The sequence below is a fragment of the Macaca nemestrina genome, chromosome 11, assembly GCF_043159975.1.
Source record: "Macaca nemestrina isolate mMacNem1 chromosome 11, mMacNem.hap1, whole genome shotgun sequence".
Classification (NCBI taxonomy): Eukaryota; Metazoa; Chordata; class Mammalia; order Primates; family Cercopithecidae; genus Macaca; species Macaca nemestrina.
This window is the reverse complement of record NC_092135.1, coordinates 101,446,160-101,458,426: the sequence shown is the minus strand read 5'-3', so window position 1 is coordinate 101,458,426 and position 12,267 is coordinate 101,446,160. Positions and strand designations below refer to the sequence as shown.

Below are 12,267 nucleotides of genomic sequence, written 5' to 3'. Positions count from 1 at the left end.
GGAAAAATCAAATGCTAGTAAGATTATCCATTTCAATATATCGTTTGTATTAAATTACATATTGTGAGTTGACACCATTGTATTTATATGGAAATGAAAAGTTCATCCTAAGCCAGCAAAACATTTAACATACTTTGGAATTTATGTTATAAGCTGCCCTGAGGTAGAGCAAAGTTAACCTGGACACTATCAATGAAGAGTTGGTTAAAACACTTAACAATGTATTCTAGGAAATGTTTTAGAACCCACTGGAGATGCTGTTTCTATGAAAATAATGCTACTTAACTAATACAGCCATATTCCTTCTGTCCCTACCACTCTAATGAAACTATTCACTTAAAAAAAAAACTGGCCTTCTACTTTTGAGCCTCTTCCCAGTTCTTTGCCTAATGTTCCTGTAGTGTTTGGCAATGATGATCTCCTCTGCCTGCTTCTTGACATTTTCCTCCATGGCTTCCATGACAGTGTCTTCTCCCAGTTCTCTGATTACTACGCTTATGTGGAGCCAATTACTCTGCTTAAATGGAACTAGGAATCATCTTTGCCTTCCCCCTACTCACCTTTCCCCACATCCCCAAGTCCTGTTAATTCCACCTTCTAAATCTCCCAAATACCAACACTTCTCTCCATCATCATGGTCACTGCCCTAGTTAGTGCACCCATCTTTAAAATTGATTACATTTATCACTCAGGGTACCTGAAGATTCTAACCAGTATGGATAGCAGATAGTTTTATAGAGACTCTCAAGATTTTTTTTCTTTTTATTGAGACAGGGTATTACTGTTGCCAAGGCAGTGATGCAATCACAGCTCACTGCAGCCTTCAAACTCCTGGGCTCAGGTGATGCTCCCACCTCAGCCTCCGGAGTAGCTGGAACTACAGGCATGCACCACCATGTCTGGCTAAGTTTTCTATTTTTTTGTAGAGACGGGGGTATCGCCATGTTGCCCAGGCTGATCTTGAACTCCTGGTCTCAAGCAATCCACCGGCCTCAGCCTCTTAAAGTGCTGGGATTACAGGTGTGAGCCACCACATGCACCTGGCTCTCTTTCTAGATTTTTTTTTTTTTTTTTTTTGAGACAGAGTCTCACTCTGTCGCCAGGCTGGAGTGCAGTGGCCAGTGATCTCAGCTCACTGCAAGCTCCGCCTCCTGGGTTCAAGTGATTCTCCTGCCTCAGCCTCCCGAGTAGCTGGGACTATAGGCATGCACCACCACACCCAGCTAATTTTTGTACTTGTGGTACAGGCGGGGTTTCACCATGTTGGCAGGATGGTCTCGATCTCTTGACCTGGTAATCTGCCCGCCTTGGCCTCCCAAAGTGCTGGGATTACAGGCGTAAACCACCATGCCCGGCCTCTTTCTAGATTTTCTCATCTTAAGTACTGCTTTCTAAAATTGATCTGCTTGAGATCATATCTTCAGTCAAGCAGTCATAAAAGTTTTTACATCTTTTTTGTCCTTCTACTTAAAAAAAGTACAGTGGTGCACTGTCTTAAAGTACAAAACACTGGGTGGCAAAGGGACCATTCAAAATAATGGTGTTCATATTAAAAGAATTACTCCACCAAGTAACTCAATCCATTTGCAAATCAGGTGGCTCTTATTCCTTTGCTTTTAACAAAATTTAAGAAAAGACCTTGATGATACATCATCAAACATGATTTTTGAAGATAGGTTATTTGATTTTTGGCAAATAACTTTGAAAAGTGGAGTAACAATGCCACTTGAAACATCCTTCTGTTTGCATCTGCTTATTTATGTGAACAATGTTTTCAGCACCACTACCTCGGTTGAGGCCCTTATCCCTTGCTTCAAAGTTTATCCAAAATGGTCTTTACAACTCCTACTTTTCCCCTCCAATGCACTCTACACTATTATCAGGTATCTCAAAAAAAATTACATAAGTAGATGAGATATTATCATTAACCTTTATAAAAATTCTTCCTAATTTCCCTCTACTACCAGATTTTTTTTAATCCAACACCTTGGCATTGTCATTTTTAGCAACCCACCACCTAATTACAGTTTATTCCCTTTGCGTGCTCATATCACCCTTTCTCCCTACAACCCACCCCTACCCTCATGCACTGGACACTGCTCTGCCCCAAACAGCCATGCCCTCTCACTCAGGTGATTCCCTCAGCTTGGAAGGCCCTTCCTTTTTTCTCTCTTCTCCGCCTGAGAAACTCCTATTCATCATTCAAGGCACTACAAATGCCATGTTCTCTGAGAAGCTTTCTAGAAATCCCCCAGAAATAATTAATGGCACTATTCATTTCTTAACAATCATTAATAGAGCATCCATGATGCCTTTTAGAGGTATGAAGATAAACCAGATAAGGGACTGTCACAGTCTTGTGAAGACAGAAATGTTATCTGACAATTCCTATATATCATTTATACTTCTAGCTAAAAGTTGTATCACTGAGCCAGAAGAACAAAAGAATAGATGGTTTATAAAAGTTGAGATACAAAATGGGTGTAAAAAAGAAGTTTTCCAGGGAGGACTTAATGCTCACAAACTATAAAGCCAAGACTCAATCCTAGGTCTGCCAGATGCCAGAGCTCAAGTTTAGGACAATGGTTAAGAGTTTGGGGTCTAGAGTTATAACACCCAGTCAAATCCCAATTCTAACACTTAACTATTATAGTTTACTTTCTTCTCCTACAAGTCTCTCAGATTTTTACATGTCCACAGAAGCGTTGTTTTTTAAAAGCAAACCTTTCATTGTACTTTTCTCATAAGGAATAACCTAAGCTGGTTTTTCAGAGCTGCAAAACTGTCATCACTTTGCCTAGAGCTAGGGAATTTGTAAAATGTGTCAATGCCCCGGGCCACACCCTAGTGTAGTAACTTGGGCATGATTTTCTCCCCTTAAAATTGCTTTTAAGGTGTAATTCAGACAAAAACACAACCACTTAGATGTAGAGTTGGATGAGTTTTGACAAATGTATATACAACTGTATAACCAACACCACAATCATCATATAGATGATGCAATCACAAGTTAACCACAGTTGTTTTTGTTTGCTTGTCACAAAGGATACAAAAAGTGGAACTTATTTGGTGTTCACGTTTTGAAAGACTTGAGCATACCAGAAATAAGCCAAACTTTGAAAACATCTTAGGGAAATGTGTTCAGCCATATTCGTTCAAACTTTTAAAGAGTTAGTTGGACAGAATACGTCCATCATGTCAAAGTTTCCCCTATGCCCTGATATAGTCAACTTCCTTCACCCACCAGCAATGGTGCCTGGAAACCACTGATCTAATTTCTTTTAGATGGAATCAAAGTGTGGGTATTTTGTGTCTTCTTTCATTAGCATAACACTTTTAAGATCCATCCATATTGCTGCCTATACAAGTAGTTTGTTCCTTTTTGCTGCTAAATAGTTTTCTATTAATTGGATGGATATTCCAGAATTATTCAGTCACCAGCTGAAAGACATCTGGGTTGTTTCCAGGTATTGGCTACTATAAACAAAGCAGCTATGAACATCTGAGTTCAAGTGTTTGTGTCAACATATGTCTCCATACCTCTTAAGTAAATACACAGGAAGGGACTGCCAGATCAGATGGTCTAATATGTCTAACTTCTTAGGAAACTGCCAACTGTTTTCCAAAGTGGCTGAAACATTTTACATTCACCAGCAATGTGTAACAGTTCAAGTTTCACCATGCCTTCCCCAACACTTATTGTCAGTGTTTTTACCAGTAGTGATTTCAGAGGGTATGTATTAATAGTAGTATTTAGTTTGGTTCACTGGAGCTTTAGTTTGCAGTTCCCTAATAACTAATACTGTTGAGCATCTTTTCATGTTACTTGCCATTCATTCATCTATTTGGTGAAATGTGCTTAAATCTTTTCCTTTTTCTACAAGTTGTCTCTTTACCAAGTTATTTTTCAAATATTTTTCCCAGTTTACGTCTTGCTTTGTCATTTTAACATTGTCTTTTGAAGAAACATTTAATGAGGTTCAGTTTATTAGTTTTTTTCTTTTATGCTTCATGTATTCTATGTGTTCTCCACAAAATGATTTTTCTAATCCAAGATCATAAAGATTTCCTCCTATATTGTCCCCCAGACGTTTTATAGCTTAGTTTTTACATTCAGGTCTAAAATCCATTTCAAGTTAATTTTTATATATGGTAAGTAAGGTTGGAGGTCCATATTTTCCAAGTGGATATTCAATTGTTCCTGAACTATTTGTTAAAAACACTATCCTTCCCCCTCACCGGCCCCCCGAATTACCTTTGGCACCTTTATCAAAATATATGGACCTATTTCTGGGTTCTAGATTATAGTCCACTGATTTATGTTTCTACAATTATACCAGCACTATACTGTCTTGGATATTGAAGCTTTAGAGAACCTTGAAATCAGGTAGTTTAAATCCTCCAACATTAGTCTTCTTCAAAACTGTTTTGACTATTAGGTCTTTTGCATTTCCATATAACATTTAGAATACCCTGGTACATTTCTCTAAAATAGATTGCGGGAATTTTTATTAGGATTGCATCAATCTGTAGTTCAATGTGAGGAAAATCAGTCTCTTAACCATAATGATCAAAGATCACGGTACATGTCTCAATTAACTTAAGGCCTTCATTCATTTCTCTTCATGTTTTACAGTTTTGTCATATAGGTCTTGCATATATTTTATTTAATCCCAAGTACTTCATATTTTTTGTTATAAACGGTACTGCTTTGTAAATTTCTATGTCAAATTGTTTGTTGCTAGTATTCAAAAATGCAATTAATCTTGTATAATGACTTCCTAGCCTTCAATCTTGCTAATAAGCTTGGTGTTTTTCTTTGGAGTGCAGTGGCACAATCTCAGCTCACTGCACCCTCCTCCGCCTCCTGGGCTCAAGCAATTCTCCTACCTCAGCTTCCCGAATAGCTGGGCCTACAGGCGTGTGCCACCGCACCCAGATAATTTTTGTATTTTTTATTATTGACTGATTGATTGGAGTGCAGTGGCACGATTTTGACTCACTGCAACCTCCACCTCCCGGCCTCAAGCGATTCTCCCACTTTAGTTTCCCGAGTAGTTAGAACTAAAGGCGTCTGCCACCACACCCAGATAATTTTTTGGGGTTTGTTTGTTACCACATTTTGACATGTTGCCCAGGCTGGTCTCGAATTTCTAGGCTCAAGTGATCCGCCCACCTCGGCTTCCCAAAGTGCTGGAATTATAGGCAAGCGCCACTGTGCCCAGCCATAAGCTTGCTTTTTTTTTTTTTTTTTTTTTTTGAGACAGAGTTTTGCTCTGTTGCCCAGGCTGGAGTGCAGTGGCGCGATCTCGGCTCACTGCAAGCTCCACCTCCCGGGTTCACGCCATTCTCCTGCCTCAGCCTCCCGAGTAGCTGGGACTACAGGCGCCCACCACCACGCCCGGCTAATTTTTTGTATTTTTAGTAGAGCCGGGGTTTCACCGTGTTAGCCAGGATGGTCTCGATCTCCTGACCTCGTGATCCACCCGCCTCGGCCTCCTAAAGTGCTGGGATTACAGGCGTGAGCCACCGCGCCCGGCCTTAAGCTTGCTTTTTAATAGATTTCTTAGGATTTTCTTTTCTTTTTTTTTTTTTTTTTTTTTTTTTTTTTGAGACGGAGTCTCGCTCTGTCGCCCAGGCTGGAGTACAGTAGCGCAATCTCCGCTCACTGCAAGCTCCGCCTCCCAGGTTCACGCCATTCTCCTGCCTCAGCCTCCCGAGTAGCTGGGACTACAGGTGCCCGCCAGCACGCCCGGGTTTCACTGTTAGCCAGGATGTTCTCGATCTCCTGACCTCGTGATCCGCCCACCTCGGCCTCCTAAAGTGCTGGGATTACAGGCGTGAGCCACTGCGCCTGGCGATTTCTCAGCATTTGCTACATATGAGATCATATCTTCTACAAATCTGCAAATGAAGTTTTTTTGGTTTGGTTTTTTGTTTGTTTTTGCCTTATTGCACTAGCTGGCACCTCCGAATGAACAGGAAAGATGAGAGCAGACACCATTGCCTTGTACCTGACCTTAGAAGGTGTACTATTCAGTTTTCATACTTTAGTATTAGCTGTAGGTTTTTCACAGACACCTTTGTTCAGGCTGAAGAAGTTCCGTTCTATTCCTAATTTTCTAGAATTTCTGTCACGAATAGGAGTTGTGTACTATCAAAATAACTTTTTCTGTGTCAACTGAAATGATATGTTTTTTCCTTTTAATTTGTGAAAATGGTGAATTACATGGACTGATTTTTCAAATGTTAAATTAATCTTGCATTCCTGTTATAAATTCCACTTAGTCATGATGTATTATCCTTTTCATGTACTGCTGGATTTCATGTGTAAAAATCTTAAGAATTTGTGTGTCTATGTTTATGAGGAATAACAATCTGTAGTTTTCTCTTTTTATGTCTGTAATTTTGATATCAAGGTAATGCTGGCCGTATAAAACCAGGTGAAAAGTATCCCCTCCACTTCTATTTTCTGGAAAGTTTATACAGTGTTGTTATTTCTTCCTTAAATGGTTGACAGAACTTCCAGTGAAGCCATCTGTGCCTGGAGTTTTCTTTGTGGGAAGGTTTTCAACTACAAACTCAATTTCTTCAAAATATATACGGTTATTCATGTTATCCTTTTTTTTTTTTAACCTATTTCTTTTTAAGTAAGCTTTGGTATAACAGTTTGTATCCTTTAGAGAATCTGTCCATTTCATTGAAGTTGCTAAATGTGTAGTGATAACCTTACTCATTTATCTTTTTAACATCTATAGATGCTATGATTATGTACCCTCTTTCATTCCTGATCATGGTAACTTGCAACTTCTCTCCTATCAAATGCTTTCTCTCCTAATATACCCATTCGATGCTATAAATTTCCTCTAAGTACTGTATCCTACACATTTTAATATAGTACATATTTATTTTCATTAAGTTAAAAATATTCTCGGCCGGGCGCGGTGGCTCACGCCTGTAATCCCAGCACTTTGGGAGGCCGAGGCGGTTGGATCACAAGGTCAGGAGATCGAGACCATCCTGGCTAACACTGTGAAACCCCGTCTCTACTAAAAATGCAAAAAATTAGCCGGGCGAGGCGGCGGGCGCCTGTAGTCCCAGCTACTCGGGAGGCTGAGGCAGGAGAATGGCGTGAACCCGGGAGGCGGAGCTTGCAGTGAGCCGAGATCGCGCCACTGCACTCCAGCCTGGGCGACTAAGCGAGACTCTGTCTCAAAAAAAAAAAAAAAAAAAAAAAAAAAAAAATATTCTCTAGTTTCTCTTGTGATTTCTTCTTATGGATTACTTAGTAGTGTGTTATTTAATTTCTAGATATTTGGGGATTTCCCAGATATATTTCTGTTGTTTATTTATAAATTCTATTGTGTTCAGAGAACATACTTTGTATTATTTCAATGCTCCACATTTCCTGAAACTTTTGTTTATACTCCAGAATGTGGTCTGTATCAGTGAAATGTATTCAGTGCATTCATACACTTGAAAGGAAAGTGCATTCTGCTGTTACTAGATGAAATGACCCATAAATTTCAATGAGGGATTGAGGTATTGTTCGTGTCTTTCTAAATCCTTACTGATTTGCTGTTTCTTCTCTCAGTTTAGAGGGGAATGTTGAAATCTATAACTGTAATTTGTATTTTTTCCTTTCAGGTTTGTCTATTTTTGCTTCATGTCTGTTGCAGCTCAATTATTAGGTATGTATATATTTAGGACTGTTATATCCTCTTTAATTAAATAATTCACTTATTATGAAATGCCCATTCCTTACTGCAGGTAATATCCTTTGCTCTGAAATACACTTTGCCTCATATTAATACAGCCATTCCAGCTTTCTTTTGATAAATGTTCCATTCTTTTTACTTTTGCCCAAAAGTGTCCTTACATTTAAAATGGATTTCTTGTAGACAGTATATAGCAGTTGGGTCCTTTTTATCCAGTCTCCCAATCTCTGCCCTTTAATTCGGCTTCTTTAAACATTTTACATCTGATGCAATTATTGATATGGTAGGTTTTTCAAAAAAATTTTTTCTTTATTAATGTGTATACCTCATGTACACATGGGAGAAAACTCAGATAAATGGATAGCTAGCATAGATCTATATATGGTGACCTTTAATCTACTATCTTGCTATTCAAATTCTATGTTTCATTTTTTCCTGCCTCTTTTTGACTATTTTATCTTTCCTACTTGTATATTTGCAAAACCTCTTTGTTTTCTTTGTTCTCATTGCTTATTCTAAGGTTTACAATATACACCTTTAATTTATCTTACCCTATTTTCAAAGAGCATTTTACATCATAGGTAGTATATGAACCTTAGATGAGTATACAGTGGACCTGTGAATTGTATAGGTCCATGGGTTTGAACTGTGTGGGTCCACTTTCATGTGGATTCAACCAAATGCAAATCAAAAATATAGTATTCATGGGATGTAAAACCCATGTATTACAGAGGGCCAACTTTTTGTATATGCAGATTCCACAGGGCTGGGGGACTTGAGTATGCATGAATTTTGGTATACTTGGGGAATCATGGAAGCTATCCCCTGAGTGTACTGAGGGGGGACTAGACTTGTGTTTCCCCCTCTCATTATTTATGCCAATAAAGCTACTTTTGTATTTACTCTAAATAATAAATTATTTTTTATATCAGTGATCTTCAAAAGAGACTAAGATATGGGGAAATGTCTTTATATTTACTCATGTATTTACCACTTATTCCTCACTTCTTTCTGTAGAACTGAGATTTCATCTGCTATCACTTTTCTTTTGCCTGGAAAAGTTTATTTTAGTATCTCTTAGCATATATGTACTAGTTTTTAATTCCTATGCATCCCTCCTTTTTTTTGGTCCGTAAAGATCTTTAATTTAGGGCCGGGCGCAGTGGCTCACACCTGTAATCCCAGCACTTTGGGAGGCTGAGGCAGGCAGATCACCTGAGGTCCAGAGATCGAGACCAGCCTGACCAACATGGAGAAATCCCGTCTCTACTAAAACTACAAAATTAGCCAAGCGTGGTGGCACATGCCTGTAATCCCAGCTATTCTGGAGGCTGAGGCAGGAGAATGTCTTGAACCAGGGAGGTGGATGTTGCTGTGAGCCAAGATCGCACCATTGCACTCCAGCCTGGGCAACAAGAGCGAAACTCCGTCTCAAAAAAACAAACAAACAACAAAAAAAAAACAACTTTAATTTAGGAAGGATATTTTTGCTAAGTAAAGGACATTGGGTTGACATTTTCCTTCATTACTTTAAAGATTTTGCTCAATTCTCTGACTTAACAGCTTTTTGATGAGAACCATGCAGTCATTCTTATCTCTGTTCCTCTGTACGTAATGTGTCATTTTGCCTCTGATCATCTTTAAGATTTTTCTAAGGTACTGGTTTTTAGCAAATTGATTATGATGTGCCTTGGGCAAGATTTTCTTTGTTTCTTCTATTTGGGGTTTACTGAACTTCTTCGATCTGTGAGTTTATAGTTTTGTGGCAGACAACTTCTAAAACAGCTCCCAATGATTTCTGCCTCATAGTATTCATGCCTTTATGTAATCGCTATCTCTTCAGTGTTGACTAATCCCATTAACTTGCTTTAAAGAACAGAAAATGGCAAAAATGACAGGTCAACACTTCTGAGATGAGGTGAAAAAAGGACTAGTGTCTTGCTTGCATTCTCTCTTTGGCACTTGTTGCTTGTTCATTCTAATGAAGTTAGCTGCCATGTTGTGAGCTGCCCTACGGAGAGACCTATGTGGTCCAGAATTGTGGGCAGCCTGTGGCCAACAGCCAATGAAGAAGCCAAGGCCCTCAGGCCAACAACCCACAAGGAACTAAACCCTGCCAATAACCATAAGTTAGCCTGAAAGCAAAGTTTCCCTCAGTCAAGCCCTGAGATTATTGCAGCCTCAGCTGATACCTTGATTGTAGCCATGTGAAGAGTCCCTGACCCAGAGCGCCCAGCTGAGCCATGCAGAGAAACTGGGACATAATGGATGTTTTGTTTAAGCCGCCAATTTTTGGAATAACGTTTTAGGTAGCAATACATAACTAACACAGTTTTCATCAAATGTGGAAACATTTTGTCTAAGATTGTTTCAACTCTTTTTCCTCTCACATCTCCTGGGGACTCCATTTACAAATATATAAACACTATTAGATCTTGTCTCACATTATCTGTTGCTCTGTTTTCCTTTTTGCCTCTTTTTCCACTTTTTTCTCTGTGCCTTATTTTGGATAGTTTCTATTGTCACGGCATCAAGGTTGCTAATGCTTTCTTCTACAGCCTGTGTTTTTCATCTCCAGAAATATTATGTTTCTCTTTCTCTTTTTAAAGACATGTTCCATGTCTCGCTCATGTTCATGTTTTCCTTTACTTTCTTGATCACATGTGGCATTTATAGTAGCTACCTAAGAGAAAAAATTTTATTTCCTTCTTTCCAGTGCCTGTTGTTCAATGTCTGAAAACCACTATTTTGTGGGGTTTTAAAATTCCGGTTTTAGGAGGGAGGGTAAACCTGATTACTGTTGCTCTCTCTTGGCCGAAAGCCTATTATTTCTTTATAAAAGCTCTCCAAGTGATTCTAATGTACAGCTTTCAGACTCAGTGGGTTAGTAGCTTTGATTTTCTTAAAAGAAAATTTCCTTCCAGACAGCACACATTTTTTTCTGAGCTGATTAGTCTTGATGGATTTAAAAGCTTGTATCTCAAAGTGCTACATCATAATTAGCTAATATCAAAGCTTTTCACTAAAAGAAATGCCCAATATTACCTGGCAAAGAAACTGAGAAACCATTATTCTGTGGAAGAAAGTTTCATATGGAAACATTTAAACTGAAGTATCTGATTATAAGATGACACAAAGTAATGTTCTAAGGCATGGAGGTAGGAATAATAATGTGGAAAAATAATCTTCCTGAGGCCAAAGGAAACAGAAAAACACTTATAGAAACCATTCACAAAAAGCATGTCCAATAGGAACAATATAGATAACCATCAGTTTTATAAAATCAAATATTCACAGAATTTTACTAGTGTAACTTTCAAACTCATGAACCTTGTAAACTCAGTAAAAATGCAAATACAAATAAATAAAACTTCACATAGTAAAAAATAAACAAGATTTTCTTCAGTACCAGCAAATTTCATTTCTATGTAGAGGTTTCTTCCCATCTATCCAGATATCCTTCTGAAACTTACCCTTTTCCAAGTAAGAACGTGGAGCCCACGGCGGGTCCTCTTCAGCATAAGGATCACTATACTCAACCACAGCAGCTTCCTCCTCTTCGTAATCTTCTGGGGGGGGGGGAGGTGGGGGAGACTCATCAAAGACTGGTTCTTCCACAGGAGGCGGTGGAGGTGGCGCATCTGAAACTAAGAACGTATCAGGCTGACAACAAAACTATACGTTATGTGAAGTTCAGTATTTCCTATCCAAGCTTCTGGGTTCATGGAATATAAACCTAGACTTGAAAATAAATATAATATTCCTTCAAAAAATGAATGAGCAAGAGAAATCTTCCCACCAACTATAATGTTCTAGAGCTCCAAGTATGACGTTCTCCTTCTCTTGCCCTTGGATTAGTGCTAATGGATACTGAATAAAGTTTAGACAAAATAATTACTAACTGAGCCTCTGGAACCTGTTTATACTAATACAAATCCTCTTGTTAAAGAGATCAGTATGGCCAGGAGCGGTGGCTTGCGCCTGTAATCCTAGCACTTTGGGAGGCCGAGGTGGGCGGATCACCTGTGGTCAGAAGTTCGAGATCAGCCTGGGCAACATGGTGAAATCCTGTCTCTACTAAAAATACAAAAATTAGCCGCACATGGTCATGGGTGCCCATAATCCCAGCTACTCAGGAGGCCAAGGCACGAGAATCACTTGAACTGGGGAGGTGGAGGCTGCAGTGAGTCGAGATCACGCCACTCCAGCCTGGGTCACAGAGCAAGACTGCGTCTCAAAAACAACAGCAGCAAAAAAAAAAAAAAAAAAAAAATCAAAAAAGCAGGGATCGGTACAATACAGCTGAGCTTTACACTGTATTCAAGGATAAGTTATCAGAAATACTAACAATGAAAACTATATTTCACAAATTTTTAAAATATTTTTTCACTTAAATGAGTCCAGGGAATAGTAAAATTTTAGTAACCCACTACTTTCCTCTTAATGAATTTTTCTAAAATAGCATTTTACCAAATTCAAGAGGAAAAAAAATCATCAACAAACTTGGGTTACTTCATCTATGAAGATGTTTGTTTATAGAATTTCTTCT

The 12,267-nt window shown here is 38.8% G+C and overlaps 1 protein-coding gene across 40 annotated transcripts in view; it reads right to left on the bottom strand.

The window, feature by feature from the left end:
• Window positions 1-12,267, bottom strand: part of LOC105468060 (abl interactor 2) — a 118,844-nt gene that overhangs the window by 16,239 nt on the left and 90,338 nt on the right. For all 40 annotated transcript variants that reach the window (XM_011717996.3, XM_071073255.1, XM_071073251.1 and 37 more), the window contains one exon: window positions 11,192-11,365. In XM_011717996.3, the coding sequence (XP_011716298.1) occupies window positions 11,192-11,365 (174 nt within the window). The remainder of the gene's footprint in view (window positions 1-11,191; window positions 11,366-12,267) is intronic.